Below are 17,495 nucleotides of genomic sequence, written 5' to 3'. Positions count from 1 at the left end.
AATAAGACCAGCAGAGGGAAGCACAGGGACAAGACATGAAGATCAAAGACAAAACATGACAGTACCCCCCCACTCACCAAGCGCCTCCTGGCGCACTCGAGGAGGAACCCTGGCGGCGACGAAGGAAATCATCAATCAACGAACGGTCCAGCACGTCCCGAGATGGAACCCAACTCCTCTCCTCAGGACCGAAACCCTCCCCATCCACTAAGTACTGTTGACCACGTCCCTGAGAACGCATGTCCATGATCCTCCGTTCCTTGTAAATAGGTGCGCCCTCGACAAGGACGGGAGGGGGGGAGGGAAGACGAACGGGGGCGCGAAGAAAAGGCTTGACACAAGAGACATGGAAGACAGGGTGGACGCGACGAAGATGTCGCGGAAGAAGCAGTCGCACAGCGACAGGATTAACGACCTGAGAGACACGAAACGGACCAATGAACCGCGGAGTCAACTTGCGAGAAGCTGTCGTAAGGGAAAGGTTACGAGTGGAAAGCCACACTCTCTGACCGCGACAATACCTAGGACTCTTAATCCTACGTTAATTGGCGGCTCTCACAGTCCTCCCCGCAGACGAAGGCAGACCGGTACTAAAGTCTAAGGCGATCTGAGACCATGGTCGAGAAGGAATGGGAAGCGGTCTAAGACGACCGGCATGAGGAGAGTTACCTGACTTAGTCTGCGCGCAGTCCGGACAAGCAGCCACGAAACGGCGCGTGTCCCGCTCCTGAGTAGGCCACCAAAACCGCTGGCGAATAGAAGCAAGCGTACCCCGAACGCCGGGGTGATCAGCTAACTTGGCAGAATGAGCCCACTGAAGAACAGCCAGACGAATAGAGACAGGAACGAACAGAAGGTTACTAGGACAAGCGCGCGGCGACGCAGTGTGAGTGAGTGCTTGCTTTACCTGTCTCTCAATTCCCCAGACAGTCAACCCGACAACACGCCCTTCAGGGAGAATCCCCTCGGATTCCGATGGCGACAATCGATGAGAAAAGTAAGCGCAAGGATGGACCTTATCGTCAGACTGGAAGCGCTGGGACAGAATGGCTCCCACGCCCACCTCTGAAGCGTCAACCTCGACAATGAATTGTTTAGTGACGTCAGGAGTAACAAGGATAGGGGCGGATGTAACACGCTTCTTGAGGAGATCAAAAGCTCCCTGGGCGGAACCAGACCACTTAAAGCAAGACTTGACAGAAGTCAGAGCTGTGAGAGGGGCAGCCACTTGACCGAAATTACGAATGAAACGCCGATAGAAATTAGCGAAACCGAGAAAGCGCTGTAACTCGACACGTGACTTAGGAACAGGCCAATCGCTGACATCCTGGACCTTAGCGGGATCCATCTGAATGCCTTCAGCAGACAGATAATCATCGAGAGCCTTACGTTCGGGAGCCGACAGAGAGAATAATCTACCCCGAGGAGAAGTGGTCCCCGGATGGAGATCAATACAACAATCATACGACCGGTGAGGAGGAAGAGAGTTGGCTCTGGACCGACTGAAGACCGTGCGTAGATCATGATGTTCCTCCGGCACTCCTGTCACATCGCCAGGCTCCTCCTGAGTAGAGGGGACAGAAGAAACAGGAGGAATAGCAGACATTAAACACTTCACATGACAAGAAACGTTCCAGGATAGGATAGAATTACTAGACCAATTAATAGAAGGATTATGACATACTAGCCAGGGATGACCCAAAACAACAGGTGTAACAGGTGAACAAAAAATCAAAAAAGAAATGGTCTCACTGTGGTTACCAGATACTGTGAGGGTTAAAGGTAGTGTCTCATATCTGATACTGGGGAGAGAACTACCATCTAAGGCGAACATGGGTGTGATCCTCCCTAACTCTCTGAGAGGAATGTCATGTTTCCGAGCCCATGCTTCGTCCATAAAACAACCCTCAGCCCCAGAGTCTATCAAGGCACTGCAGGAAGCAGCCGACCCGGTCCAGCGGAGATGGACCGACAAGGTAGTACAGGATCTTGATGGAGAGACCTGAGTAGTAGCGCTCACCAGTAGCCCTCCGCTTACTGATGATCTCTGACCTTTAACTGGACATGACATGACAAAATGTCCAGCAGAACCGCAATAGAAGCAAAGGCGGTTGGTGATTCTCCGTTCCCTCTCCTTAGTCGAGATGTGAACACCTCCCAGCTGCATGGGCTCAGTCTCTGAGCCGATGGAAGGAGATGGTCGAGATGCGGAGAAGGGAAGCCCCGCTAACGCGAGCTCTCTTCCCCGAGCTCGGTGACGAAGATCTACCCGTCGTTCTATGCGGATGGCGAGTGCAATCAACGAGTCCACGCTGGAAGGAACCTCCCGGGAGAGAATCTCATCCTTAACCTCAGCGTGGAGTCCCTCCAGAAAACGAGCGAGCAACGCCGGCTCGTTCCAGTCACTGGATGCAGCAAGAGTACGAAACTCTATAGAGTAATCCGTTATGGATCGATCACCTTGACATAGGGAAGCCAGACCCCTGGAAGCCTCCTTCCCAAAAACTGAACGATCAAAGACCCGTATCATCTCCTCCTTAAAGTTCTGATAAACGTCAGAACACTCAGCCCTTGCCTCCCAGATAGCTGTGCCCCACTCCCGAGCCCGCCCAGTAAGGAGTGATATGACGTAAGCGATCCGAGCTCTCTCTCCAGAGTATGTGTTGGGCTGGAGAGAGAACACAATATCACACTGGGTGAGAAAGGAGCGACACTCAGTGGGCTGTCCAGAGTAACATGGTGGATTATTAACCCTGGGTTCCGGAGACTCGGAAGACCAGGAAGTAGCTTGTGGTACGAGACGAAGACTCTGAAACTGTCCTGAGAGATCGGAAACCTGAGCGGCCAGGGTCTCAACGGCATGACGAGCAGCAGACAATTCCTGCTCGTGTCTGCCGAGCATTGCTCCCTGGAACTTGACGGTAGTGTAGAGAGAATCCGTAGTCGCTGGGTCCATTCTTGGTCGGATTCTTCTGTTATGCTGATGAAGGAGGACCCAAAAGCGACGTAATAGAAACAGAGTCTTTATTCCAGTCTTAGACAAAAAACGATACTCCTGATATATCTAAGGTAAAAACAAAACAGGAAAACTGAAATCCTCTCGTCAGTTGAGATGAACGACTGGAGACGCGACCACTAGACACCTGCTCACACGCAGCATCTGATGAAGGCAAAAACACGATAGGGCGGAACAAGGACACAGAACAGCAAACATCAAACAAGAATCCGACAAAGACAGAAGCAGAAAACAGAGGGAGAAATAGGGACTCAAATCAGAGGGCAAAATAGGGGACAGGTGTGAAAGAGTAAATGAGGTCGTTAGGAGAAAGAGAAACAGCTGGGAGCAGGAACGGAACATAGAGAGAGAGAGCGGGGGAGGGAGAGAGGGAGGAGGAGAGAGAGGAATAGAAAGAGGGAAAGAACCTAATAAGACCAGCAGAGGGAAGCACAGGGACAAGACATGAAGATCAAAGACAAAACATGACACTGACAACTACTAGCTTCTTGCAGGTCTCTCAAAATGACCATGTTGATATCCTAAAAGGGGGTTTGACCTATGTTCCTTCAGCCCTATGACTCTGAAAAGCTTCTACACCCAAGCCACCAAACTATCTGCGTTAACCCTTTTTACGTGAACTTTTTTGACTCATCACATATGCTGTTACTGTTGTCTATATTATCTATCCTGTTGGCTAGTCACTTTATTCCTAGTTACATTTCAATTAGAGTAATTTAGCAGACTCCCTTATCCAGAGCAACTAGGGTTAAGTGCCTTGCTCAATGGCACATCGGCAGATTTTTCACCTAGTCAGCTCGGGGATTCAAAACAGCAACTTTTCGGTCACTGGTCCAACGCTCTTAACCGCTAGGCTACCTGCCGCCCATACGTACCGATCTACCTCAATTACTTCGTACCCCTGCAACATGGACTCGGTACTGGTATCCAATGTATATAGCCAAGTTATCGTTACTCATTGTGTCCATTATTACTTTTATTATTATGAGTTATTACTGTCATATTATTTTGTTATTTTCTCTTTCTCTGCTTTGTTGGGAAAGGCCCATAAGTAAGCATTTCAGTCTAAGTCTAGACCTGTTGTTTACGAAGCATGTGACAAATACAAATGTATTTGATGTTCCCTCAGCTCTCCATGTCTAACAATGAGGAAGAAAATCTACACAAATGTGTATGGGACCTACTGAATATTTTCAAACAATATGACTTTGACCTTTGGTCAATATTACAGCAGCCCCAAATGCATGTTCTGAGATGTAAAAATATATATATACAGTTGAAGTAGGAAGTTTACATACACATTAGCCAAATTAATTTAAAGTTTTTCACAATTCCTGACATTTAATCCTAGTAAACATTCCCTGTCTTAGGTCAGTTAGGATCACCACTTTATTTTAAGAATGTGAAATGTCAGAATAATAGTTGAGAGAATTATTATTTCAGCTTTTATTTCTTTCATCACATTCTCAGTGGGTCAGAAGATTAAATACACTCAATTAGTATTTGGTAGCATTGCCTTTAAATTGTTTAACTTGGGTCAAACGTTTGGGGTAGCCTTCCACAAGCGTACCACGATAAGTTGGGTGAATTTTGGCTCATACCTCCTGACAGAGCTGGTGTAACTGAGTCAGGTTTGTAGGCCTCCTTGCTCGCACACACTTTTTCAGTTCTGCCCACACATTTTCTAGAGGGTTGAGGTCATGGCTTTGTGATGGCCACTCCAATACCTTGACTTTGTTGTCCTTAAGCCATTTTGCCACAACTTTGGAAGTATGCTTGGGGTCATTGCCCATTTGGAAGACCCATTTGCAACCAAGCTTTAACTTCCTGACTTGAGATGTTGCTTCAATATATCCACATAACTTTCCTACCTCATGATGCCATCTATTTTGTGAAGTGCAACAGTCCCTCCTGCAGCAAAGCACCCCCACAACATGATGCTGCCACCCCTTTGCTTCACAGTTGGGATGGTGTTCTTTGGCTTGCAAACCTCCCCCTTTTTCCTCCAAACATAACAATGTTCATTATTGCCAAACAGTTCTATTTTTGTTTCATCAGACCAGAGGACATTTCTCCAAAAAGTACAATCTTTGTCCCCATGTGCAGTTGCAAACCGTAGTCTGGCTTTTTTATGACGGTTTTGGAGCAGTGGCTTCTTCCTTGCTGAGCGGCCTTTCAGGTTATGTCAATATAGGACTTGTTGTACTGTGGATATAGATACTTTTGTACCTGTTTCCTCCAGCATCTTCACAAGGTCCTTTGCTGTTGATCTGGGATTGATTTGCACTTTTCGCACCAAAGTACGTCCATCTCTAGGAGGCAGAACGCGTCTCCTTCCTGAGCGGTATGACGGCTGCGCTGTCCCATGGTGTTTATACTTGCGTACTATTGTTTGTACAGATGAACGTGGTACCTTCAGGTGTTTGGAAATTGCTCCCAAGGATGAACCAGACTTGTGGAGGTCTACAATTTTTTTTCTGAAGTCTTGGCTGATTTCTTTAGATTTTCCCATGATGTCAAGCAAAGAGGCACTGAGTTTGAAGGTAGGCCTTGAAATACATCCACAGGTACACCTCCAATTGACTCAAATGATGTCAATTAGCCTATCAGAAGCTTCTAAAGCCATGACATAATTTTCTGGAATTTTCCAAGCTGTTTAAAGGCACAGTCAACTTAGTGTATGTAAACTTCTGACCCACTGGAATTGTGATACAGTGAATTATAAGTGAAATAATCTGTCTGTAAACAATTGTTTGAAAAATTACTTGTCATGCACAAAGTAGATGTCCTAACTGACTTGCCAAAGCTATAGTTTGTTAACAAGACATTTGCGGTGTGGGTGAATAACGAGTTTTAACTACAACCTAAGTGAATGTAAACTTCCGACTTCAACTGTATATTTCAGCATCTACTGAAGTAATTGTTTATAATGATTGGTTCAGATATGTAAAATTATATGACATAGAATCCACTGAAATATTCAATCATTTGTGACCAGAAGTTTTAAAATGGCTCCTCTCATTTGGGTTGCCGACCCCCGGTTTAGAAGATAAAACTGAGTGAGCGTAGGGCAGAAGGGACATGGGGCTGTGAGAACATAGACATGGTCCCTCAAGTTAGTATTCATCTTATTGCGACTAACCTGTATGAACAAAGGTAAAGGCCTAGATTCAATCAGTTAACCATTAACCCGCATATTATAGCTTTTGTTTCGGTGAAGCGGCTCCCGGCATTATCCCTATCGCAGACATTGCCATTGGATGCACCGAGTCACGTTAGTACAAATCCTATGCAGCCGTGTTACAAGCTCAAACATTGGAATCTGTGACAAAAAGGCTGATATAAATCCTTATTATATCATTTCATTATTTTCATTGAGTGTCATTATTTCCATATATTGTCTATATATTGTATTTTTCGATACACTTTCTCGTTCTGAACTTCTAATGCGGGGGGGGATTTAAGGACAGATGACCACAACAGCAGCCGCTAACCGACTGGACAGCTCCAACGCAGTTGCACCTCCAACATCTCCGAAACAAAAGCAATGACATGCTATGCAGTTGCCGGTAATCGCCTGTTAACACTGAACAGATTGAATCAAATTTGCCAGTGGTATTGCGTGGACATCTGGCCAGTGTTGGGTGAAGTGTGGGATCGTGTTTGTTCTGTGTGTTTGGGGACTAGTGATGGCTCTGCTCCTCTACCCCTTCTCATCTCCCTCAGGAGGAGTCTTTACATCTGGCTGGTGTGACATTCACAACACTGTGTGAGTTTGGGTACTGCTGGTGTGCTGCCCTGACCAACAGAGGGGCGCAGCTGGGCGGTGTGTTTGTGCCTGTGCACGTGTGTGCGTGTGTGTATGTGTGTGTGTTTGTGTGTGTGCGTGTGTGCGTGTGTGCGTGTGTGCATGCGCGTCTAGGCAGGTGGTGAAACGAGCTCTCAAACCAACCCACAGCCTAGTAATGAGGAGAGCCAGACAGAAACTGTAGTTTTCGCATCAATATTTTCACAATCTTGTCTGCATATTCAATTTACAAAGTTAGTTATTAATGTTTGGTAGCTCGATTGGGTTTGATTTGAATTCGATTTCCGTATGTGTTATTTCCAAATGTTATTTTTAGGAGATCATGATATTCTACTGCCATCTGGCTGCACTAATTATGCATGTGAACAGGGCTGTAGACCTGTCTGGTCTGTGAGAATGGGAGTCAAAAATGAAGGTATCCTACATACCTGAGGTATCCTACAGATGGACAGGCTAATGCCACGAGTATACTAACAACAATGAATCAACAACAGTAACAACACATACAGTACATCAACAAGACAGACAACACTATACCAACTGCAATGACAACACTTATCTACAGTATTTATAGTTTGCGACAGCAGATAGTGATACAGGTCACAGGTCACCCATGATGCAAGTCAGTATTCAACATCCACCCGTGTCTGAGAGCACATGGAAACCGGCCACGTAACGCTGTTACGTTCAAGTAGGTTTCGGTTTTGCTAAGGTGTTGAGTGCAGGGATGGTGGATGGGCATAAGCACCAACTGCCCATAACCATCTGCTTCTGGTGCCAAAGGTTGCATGTTCAAATCCAATGATAGAAAAAAACAAGAGAATTTTGTTTTAAGCCTATCTCAAACCTTTAATAACATTTCGAAGTTAATGCCTGAACTTAACCATAACCTTAAAAATTCGGAGTTAATGCTTAAACTTAACCATAACCTTAAAAATGCTGAGTTAATGCCTAAACTTCACCTTAAACACTTCTAAATTTGACATTGGAAGAAACATGGATGAATGTCTAATTCAGACATGAGACTGTGAGAGCTAGTTGGATTAAAGGACCAGCCATCACAGACAGAGGCCCCACTGCCTCCATCACTCACCCCACAAACGGAGCAGTGATCTAGGGGAGGAGAAGGGGAGGTGATGGAATGGAGTATACTGGAGCCTCTGGGGGAGGTCTGCCCTTGGCCCTGTTCACAGTCCTCATTCATGCAGTGACTCAGTCAGTGAACCGTAGGATGACACAGGGGAGAGGAGACCTACAGACCTCCTCCATCACACTGAATAACAGCCAGAGAAGCCAGGCAAGGGCACATACACACATACACTAACAGACAGGCGCACACACACACATGCAGACACACATGCACACACACACTTACACACATACACACCCATAATCTGGTACAAGTTATGAGAATGGTTGTTCAGTGGTCTTGTTAAGCTGGTTTGCAATGAAGTGAGAGTGAAGCTTGGCCGGGTATTTGGATCGCTCATCTGTTGCTGCAGAGGTTGTGTCATGAAGAAGTTGCTATATTTGTCACGTTCCCCCCAAAAATTCAATTTCCAGCTATCATAAAACAGGCAGGAGCCTTCAGATATATGAGGTGTCTGGCTGTGCTATGTTTTGACAGGGCGGGGACGTTTGTGTGTCTGTGTGCCTGTGTGTGAAAGAGAGAGGCTGGTTTTCTAAACTTGAGCTCTAGTTGTGTATTCAAGCTCTCTATCGAGACGGGGACCTCTTCCAGATAGGCCTCAGGCTAAGATTGAGAGCAGGCAGCAATCTGTGTGGGTTTACCAGGGGCTTTGTGTGTGTGTGTGTGTGTGTGTGTGTGTGTGTGTGTGTGTGTGTGTGTGTGTGTGTGTGTGTGTGTGTGTGTGTGTGTGTGTGTGTGTGTGTGTGTGTGTGTGTGTGTGTGTGTGTGTGTGTGCCCTACATCAACATTTTTTATTCACTGTAGTTGTTTCACCTGTCTTTGTGCTTGTCTCCACCACCTCCAGGTGTCGCCCATCTTCCCTATTATCCCCAGTGTATTTATTCCTGTGTTCTCTGTTTGTCTGTTGCCGGTTTGTCTTGTCTTGTCAAGCTTACCAGCGTGTTTCCGAGTTTCTGTTTTTCCTAGTCTCTGTTGTTTCTGGTCCTCCCGGTTTTGACCTCTTGCCTACCCTGACACTAATACCCTGACTACACCGCTCACGTCGCGTGCCCGAGCATTGCAAAATACATTTCGAAATCTATATTATTCAATTATTGCACCCACATTGCTTGCGTGTGCCAAATAGAAGTCAGTTCTATTTGTGATGCAGATCGCACTGCAAGTCCTGCCTCTCCCATCTCCTCATTGGTTTATAGAAGCAGGTACCCATGTGCCATCTCCTCATTGGTTATACCCACGTAGGTGACTGAAAGACTAACTAGGTCGGTGGCGGTAATGACCCTAATTTATGAAAGTTGCCATTCGCAATATAAAGTCCAGAGAAGAAACAGCCTAGGGGAAAAAAAGAAAAAAAAAGCCTGGAAGGAAGAGAGATGACTAGCCGTGTGATAGCAGAAAGAACAGACTTGAGTCTTTGACAGGAGTCTGTGACTGGAGTCTTACGCAATACCCTCTGTAGCACCTTACGGTCAGATGGTGAGCAGTTGCCATACCAGGCGGTGATGCAACCGGTCAGGATGCTCTCGATGGTGCAGCTGTATAACTTTTTGAGGATCTGGGGACCTATGCCAAATCTTTTCATGAGGGGGAAAAGGTGTTGTCGTGCCCTCTTCACAACTGTCTTGGTGTGTTTGGACAATGATAGTTCGTTGGTGATGTGGACACCAAGGAACTTGAAACTCTCGACCCGCTCCACTTCAGTCCCATCAATGTTAATGGGTGGCCTGTTCGGCCCCCCTTTTCCTATAGTCAACAATCAGCTCCTTTGTCTTGCTCACATTGAGGGAGAGGTTGTTGTCCTGGCACCACACTGCCAGGTCTCTGACCTCCTCCCTATAGGCTGTCTCATCGTTGTCGGTGTTCAGGCCTACCACTGTTGTGTCATCAACATACTTAATGATGGTATTGGAGTCTTGCTTGGCCACGGAGTCGTGGGTGAACAGGGAGTACAGGAGGAGACTAAGCGCGCACCCCTGAGGGGCCCCAGTGTTGAGGATCAGAGTGGCAGATGTGTTGTTGCCTACCCTTACCACCTGGGGGCGGCCCGTCAGGAAGTCCTGGATCCAGTTGCAGAGGAAGGTGTTTAGTCCCAGGGTCCTTAGTGCTGAGCTTTGTTGGCACTATGGTTTTGAACGCTGAGCAGTAGTCAATGAACAGCATTCTCACTGCACCTGTACATAGCCCATCTATAATTTAGCCCAAACAACTACCTCTTTACCTACTGTATTTATTTATTTTGCTCCTTTGCACACCATTATTTCTATCCCTACTTTGCACCTTCTTCCACTGCAAACCAACCATTCCAATGTTATTTTTTTACTTGCTATATTGTATTTACTTCGCCACCATGGCCTTTTTATATATTTTTTATTTATTTATATATATATTTTGTTTGCCTTCACCTCCCTTATCTCACCTCACTTGCTCATATTGTATATAGACTTATTTTCACTGTATTATTGACTGTATGTTTGTTTTACTCCATGTGTAACTATGTGTTGTTGTATGTGTCGAACTGCTTTGCTTTATCTTGGCCAGGTCGCAATTGTAAATGAGAACGTGTTCTCAACTTGCCTACCTGGTTAAATAAAGGTGAAAAAAAAAATAAAATACAGTAGGTGTTCCTTTTGTCCAGGTGGGAAAGGGCAGTGTGGAGTGTGATTGAGATTGCGTCATCTATGGATCTGTTGGGGCTGTATGTGAATTGGAGTGGGTCTAGGGTTTCTGGCATGATTGTGTTGTAGTGAGCCATTACCAGCCTTTCAAAGCACCTCATGGCTACCGACGTGAGTGCTACGGGGCGGTAATCATTTAGGCAGGTTACCTTTACTTTCTTGGCCACAGGGATAATGGTGGTATGTTTGAAACATGTAGGTATTACAGACTCGGTCAGGGAGAGGTTTAAATGTCAGTGAAGACACTTGCCAGTTGGTCCGAGTGCTTTGAGTACACATCCTGGTAATCTGTCTGGCCCCACGGCTTTGTGAATGTTGACCTGTTTAAAGGTCTTGCTCACATCGGCTACGGAGAGAGCTGGTGCTCTCATGCATGCTTCAGTTATGCCGTGTATTCTCTCTAGGAACCTGAAGGAATATACAGCATAATGTATAGAGTATTACCATATAGAAGATGAACCTCGTAATCCTACCTCATATTTGCTCTTCATCTAAGGAGAATGTTGATTGGGTTTGAAGTTTGTCGATTTTCAGAAGATCAAATACGCCTTTGCTGGGATTTTGTAGAAAGCCTCAAATTTGATAGTTTTTTTGTGATCATTTTACAGAAATAGGCATAACAATTCCTTCCCAATTTCCAGTGAGTGTTGTCTCTCATCCAAATGTGGGAGAACTTTGCTTGCCCAAAGTTCAATCAAAGCTGCAAATAAATAGTCCTAAGGAAATAACTATGCAAGTAGTTAAAAATATTTTTCTTCTCTTTGAAACAGACAGAAAGATGGCTCTTTGCCCCCGTGACTCAACCCTTGAATGGTGCCCGATAAACACAAACTAGCACATATATTATTAATCTGTTTAGCTCTGCATGAAACACAACCAATCTTCAGAGTGCTTTTTAACATCCCTCCAGTAAATGCAGTGTAATATATCATAACACCCTCTCCTTCTCATTCATCTTAAAGGGATAATTCAGGATTTTTATTTACTTCCTCTGTCAGCTGAACTAGTGGATACCATTTGTCCGTCTCTGAAGGAAGTTAGAGGTAGTTTTGTGAGCCAATGTTAACTAATGTTAGTTAATGCTAATTATCAAATGCGCTAACACTAGTTAGCAACTCCCTTCATAATGGACACAGAGACATAAAAATGGTGTCCACTAGTTCATCGGGGAAGATATTATCCTGAACTATCCCTTTAAGATCCCAACTTTTAATGCAGCTCAGACTCAGACCTCTTAAGGATCGGACCCTTTTTTTTTTATTCGCCTAAAATGACATACCCAAATCTAACTGCCTGTAGCTCAGGCCCTGAAGCAAGGTTATGCATATTCTTGGTACCATTTGAAAGGAAACACTTTGAAGTTTATGGAAATGTGAAAGGAATGTTGGAGAATGTTAACACATTAGATCTGGTAAAAGATAATACAAAGAAAAAAACAACCTTCTTTTGTATTTTTGTTGTACCATCATTTTTGAAATGCAAGAGAAAGGCCATAATGTATTATTCCAGCCCAGGTGCAATTTATATTTTGGCCACTAGATGGCAGCAGTGTATGTGCAAAGTTTCAGACTGTTCCAATGAACGATTGCATTTCTGTTCAAAATGTTGTATCAAGACTGCCCAAATGTGCCTAATTTGTTAATTAATAACTTTTCATGTTCAAAACTGTGCACTCTCCTCAAACAATAGCATGGTATTCTTTCACTGTAAAAGCTACTGTAAATTGGACAGTGCAGTTAGTTTAACAATAATTTGTAATAATAGCTTTCCACCAATATCAGATATGTCTATGTCCTGGGACATTTTCTTGTTACTTACAATCTCATACTAATCGTATTAGCCTACGTTAGCTCAACCGTACGCACCAATCCTAAAGAAGTTTTAAATGTCTGCTTTTTTCATGGTGTTTCACCGCTAATAACAGCTAAGTGAAGCCAGTACTTTGCATCATCAATCCTTTAATCATGGTCTTTTTAAAATAGCTGCCTTTAGATTTTAGAGAGAATAAAAAATCTTCAGTGTTTCCTCATAATAAGATTCTTGTGTGGCTCTTTAATTCCTGTTAACAGGCTGCACTGTACCTGTTTCATCTTTGATCCCTGACAGGGTGTTCCACAGGTGTCAGTGTCGATCCCGCTCCCATTTATCTCTGATGTGCTAATTGTGTTGAGCTGATCTCAGCTTTCTTCTAGTGTTTCACTGGAGGGAATGAGATACAGGACTAATGAGATGGAGCTCTAGGTTTGTAAGCCAGGGGCCTGGTGAAGTCTGGGTCCTGGTTCCAATATAAAAACACCAACTTGTCATCACATCCTCTTTATAAAATGTTCAACCAAGGTCACTGACTTTGGCAACCTAATCACCTGTAGCTCATCCGTAGGTTGTTGATGTAAATGAGAATCGGTGCGATCAATGCTGAACCTTTGTGTGTGTGTGTGTGTGTATTGGGGCAGTACTGAACGTTCTGAACCTTTTGGCTGGTGTCCTCTGGCAAATCACTCAACATTGAGTGGGCGACTTGACAGGTTGCTTGAAGGAACATTTAAGCATGAGCTTTTTTTGCTTTTTTTGTGGAGAGAAGAACAACATGCATTTTTTATTTATTCAAAGTAAAAGGACACATTCAAAGACACACTCATAGTCGCTTGCACACACATTACCACAGAAGGACTCATAGTGGCAACGAGACAACGGGGTTTGCCTGAAAACGTTATCTGAAATGTCTGTAAAATGTGTGTGTCTTTGTATGAAGAAAACGTCGTGTTCATGTCACTGTGACACACATACACACAGATTTTACAGGCATTTCAGGGGATGTTTCCACGCTAACCCTGTTGTCTCTTCGCATCGCATCGTATGTTGTGTGTGATGAATTCCGTGTGTGTCGAGGTACGAAGAAAGCACATAGCGAGGAGGAAAGAAGGGGAGGAAACATGCATGAATTCACAGGCTGCTTCTCACTCCCGTGATTCCCAATGCCCTTGTTCTACTGCTACACTCATAGATAAATGAACAAGTATCCTCACTACAGATGTAGGATCTTAATTTGAGCCAGTTTGCTACAGCAGGAAAATAATCCTGCAGCAACAGGAAATGGGAATTATTATGTGGATTATAATTAATGGACATTTTTGTAGGGGTTGATACATTTTTCATAATGGGAAATCAAGTCTAAAAGTCTGGAAATTACAAACTTCATAAGTCTTTTTAAACCTCAAATACAAGTTTAATATTTTCTGTATTGAACGGTGATCCAATTAAGATCCTACATCTGTGTTTTAACTATCATAAACGAAATAATGTGCTATAAAGTGATGGTGTCAGTGGTGGTTTAATGCTTTGTAAAGTAGCTGTGATGTCTAAGCTCTCTGGTTGTCAGGGGCATAATGACAGTTGTATAGTAAGGTGCATGGATTATCCAGGACACTGAATGTAATTTTTATGAACATAAATGTGTTGATAGGTGTTTTAAAAGACTAGTCCATCTGTCTTCCTCTCCTCCCTTCACCCACACTCTTTTCTGTCTGTACTTTCCATTATCCCTTCCCCATCTCTTCAATTTCTTACCTTAATTCTCCCTTCTATTTTTCTCCATCTTTCCCTCTCTTTCTTCAACCTCCCTCTCTCTGTCTTTATCTACCTTCTCCTCCACATTTTCTCCCTTTCTCCTCCCTACTCCTCTACTCTTTATTCCCAAGCTTTCTCAATAACCTCTCCTCCCTCTGTCTCCCTTTCCCTATAGGTGTGTAGTACACTGACCCTGCCTGTGATAGGCTAAAAGTCAGACCATGATTGGCTCCCTGGGCCCCGGTGTGTGGTCCCTGACGCCGTGGCGGTGGGTGAGTCTCTGGGGGCCGGCCCTGCTGCTGGTTACCATTATATCCCTGCTGCCAGGTAGTTGCCAGGCATGCCCGCCGCGGTGCGAGTGCTCGGCCCAGATCCGGTCAGTCTCGTGCCAACGGCGGCGCCTCACCGGCATCCCAGAGGGCGTCCCTACGGAAACCCGCCTCCTGGACCTCAGCCGGAACCGGCTCCGCTGGGTCGAAATGGGCGACCTGGCACCGTACCCACACCTTGAAGAAGTGGACTTGAGTGAGAATCTCATTGCCACGCTGGAGCCCAACGCGTTCGCCAACCTGCAGAGCCTCCGGGTGTTACGGCTGAGGGCGAACCAGCTGAAGCTTGTACCCATGGGGGCCTTCGCCAAGCTGGGCAACCTGACCACGCTGGACCTGAGTGAGAACAAGATGGTGATTCTGTTGGACTACACCTTCCAGGACCTGAGGAGTCTGAGACACCTGGAGGTGGGAGACAACGACCTGGTCTACATCTCTCATAAGGTAAACTGTTATCCATCTGTTTTCCAAGTACTTTCTCTAACCTTTTACTGATTATATTATGTGTCCACAATTGGCACTCACATCTAATCAAGTTCAATCTGATTGTATTGGAAGGCCTTTTCTGGTCTGCTGGGGCTGGAGGACCTGACCATCGAGCACTGCAACCTGACGTCCATCTCTGGCCAGACACTGTCCTACCTACGCAGCCTGGTCACTCTGCGATTACGGCACCTCAGCATCGCCGCCCTAGAAGACCACAACTTCCGCAAGCTTAACAACCTGCGGGGACTGGAGATCGATAACTGGCCCTATCTGGAGTACATCTCCCCGCTCAGCTTCCAGGGCCTGGACCTGTCCTGGTTGTCCATCACTAACAGCAACATCACCTCCGTCCCCTCGTCCTCATTCAGGAACCTGATCCACCTCACTCATCTCAACCTGTCCTTCAACCCCATCACCACCCTGGAGCCCTGGGCCTTCAGGGACCTGCTGAGGCTCAAGGAGCTGATTATGGTGAACACGGGCCTAGCTACAGTGGAGCCCCACTCCCTGGGAGGCCTCAGACAGATCCGGGTCCTCAACTTCTCCTCCAACCAACTCCAGACCCTGGAGGAGAGATCGTTCCACTCTGTCAACAGTCTGGAGACGCTGCGGGTGGACGGGAACCCGCTGCTGTGTGACTGCCGTCTGTTGTGGATCCTGCAGAGACGCAAGACCCTCAACTTTGACGGCAGGGTGCCCGTGTGCGCTGGGCCAGAGGAGGTGCAGGGGTATAGCCTTAGCACCTTCACCGACTCAGCGCTCTTCGATTACTTCACATGCCAGAAGCCCAAGATACGCAACCGCAAACTTCAACAGGTAAGAGTTATTATCTCACTTTGCTGTACACGTAAGCATAATGTAACTACAGTGTAGGTACACATTGATATGTTGTACTTACAGCTTTGTTGCCTGTTTCATTTTTGTGCCTAATACTTAATTCATTCATTCATTTATATATTCATTCATTCCTCTAGGTGACGGCTCGTGAGGGCCAGCCAGTGAGTTTCCTCTGCAGTGCCGTGGGAGAGCCCGCCCCCAACATCATGTGGATCTCCCCTCAGCGCCGAATAATCACAGCCAAGAGCAATGGCCGCATCACTGTCCTCCCAGGAGGGACGCTAGAGATCCGCTATGCCCAGGTCACCGACAGTGGCACCTATATGTGCATCGCCAGTAACGCCGGCGGCAACGACACCTACTTTGCCATGCTCACCGTCCGGGGCGCGCCGCTGGATGCCGCGTCGGCTTTCTTCGCCAACCGCTCGCTGTACGGCGGCGAGTTCTTCAACGACACAAACCTGAACAGCACGCGTGTCTTCCTCAAGTTCACCCTGGACCTGACCACCATCCTTGTCTCCACGGCTATGGGCTGCATCACCTTCCTAGGCGTGGTGCTCTTCTGTTTCCTGTTGTTGTTCGCATGGAGCAGGGGGCGGGGCCAGCGCAAGAACAACTTCACAGTGGAGACCCCTTTCCGGAAGGCCGAGGGGCCTGCGGCCACGGGTAGTGCTGGAGGGGCCCGGAAATTCAACATGAAGATGATATGAAACAACGCAGCCAAGGGCCAGACAGGGGAGGCATAAGCATGTCCCGGAAATGTGTTTGACAAAACACATTCCGCTGACTCGCAAAGATTTTTTTTTAATAATTAAATTAAATCCATACAGTATTCACACATGGCCAGATTCGATTTGATGATGACCTTGATCTCACCAGCTCTTACTGGTGTTATTCAGCTTGTGGTACAAATGTGTATTTAAGATAATTATAAGAACTTTCCAATGAAAAAATATAACATTGTCGTTGAGCTTGATAAGAATTATAGAAGTTAAGAATTTAGTTTGATCTTTTACTGGGTGATTACTGTGTTGTGAAATGCTTGTAGTTATGTCTCTCTCACAGGAAGTGACATCACAGGAAGTGAAAAGGATTTCCTGGAAGCTGTGTACTTGTAGTGGTCATTGCACAGAGGGCATGGAGAGACACGGCCATCAACTTATCACAGTATTTGTAGTCTTGCTTTCTTAAATTCTGCCTTTTTGAGAAATATTGCAATAGCATGTAAATATTGCAATTTAAAGTAAGTTGTATAGTAATAAGATTATAGTATTGAATAAAAACAAGCCATTTTTGTAAGACATTTGGGATACGATTTCCATTGTCACATTTATAAGACAGCATCAAGGCCACAGCTGAACTGAGGAAGGATGTGCTGAGACAAGGACTCCAGATAGATATTGAATCCAAGTGAAATGAATCCAGAAAATTACTTCAATCATTTGACCCTTTCAAATTCATGACAAAAAAAGATCAGAAGAAACATTAAAAAACATGTAGAAGGAAGTATTTTCTGACCATATATTCTAAATTGGGCCCACTTTACTTTCAGACGTGACCGTTTGCAACAAGGTTAGCTGTGTGAGTTGGAACAAAGACACTGGCCGACTGTTGCCATGACGGCCCG

The 17,495-nt window shown here is 45.5% G+C and overlaps 1 protein-coding gene across 3 annotated transcripts in view; it reads left to right on the top strand.

Annotated features, from left to right (window-relative positions):
• LOC129824346 (leucine-rich repeat and immunoglobulin-like domain-containing nogo receptor-interacting protein 3) overlaps nucleotides 1–17,171 on the top strand; it is a 189,655-nt gene extending 172,484 nt beyond the window's left edge. For all 3 annotated transcript variants that reach the window (XM_055883928.1, XM_055883927.1, XM_055883926.1), the window contains 3 exons: nucleotides 14,392–14,989; nucleotides 15,104–15,847; nucleotides 16,006–17,171. In XM_055883928.1, coding sequence (XP_055739903.1) covers nucleotides 14,438–14,989; nucleotides 15,104–15,847; nucleotides 16,006–16,578 — 1,869 coding nt within the window. In that variant the 5' untranslated portion in view covers nucleotides 14,392–14,437 and the 3' untranslated portion in view covers nucleotides 16,579–17,171. The remainder of the gene's footprint in view (nucleotides 1–14,391; nucleotides 14,990–15,103; nucleotides 15,848–16,005) is intronic.
• The last annotated feature ends 324 nt before the right edge of the window (nucleotides 17,172–17,495 follow it).

The sequence above is a fragment of the Salvelinus fontinalis genome, chromosome 26, assembly GCF_029448725.1.
Source record: "Salvelinus fontinalis isolate EN_2023a chromosome 26, ASM2944872v1, whole genome shotgun sequence".
NCBI classification, from domain to species: Eukaryota; Metazoa; Chordata; class Actinopteri; order Salmoniformes; family Salmonidae; genus Salvelinus; species Salvelinus fontinalis.
The sequence above is the reverse complement of the archived record's forward strand: the minus strand, read 5'-3'. Positions and strand labels throughout refer to the sequence as shown.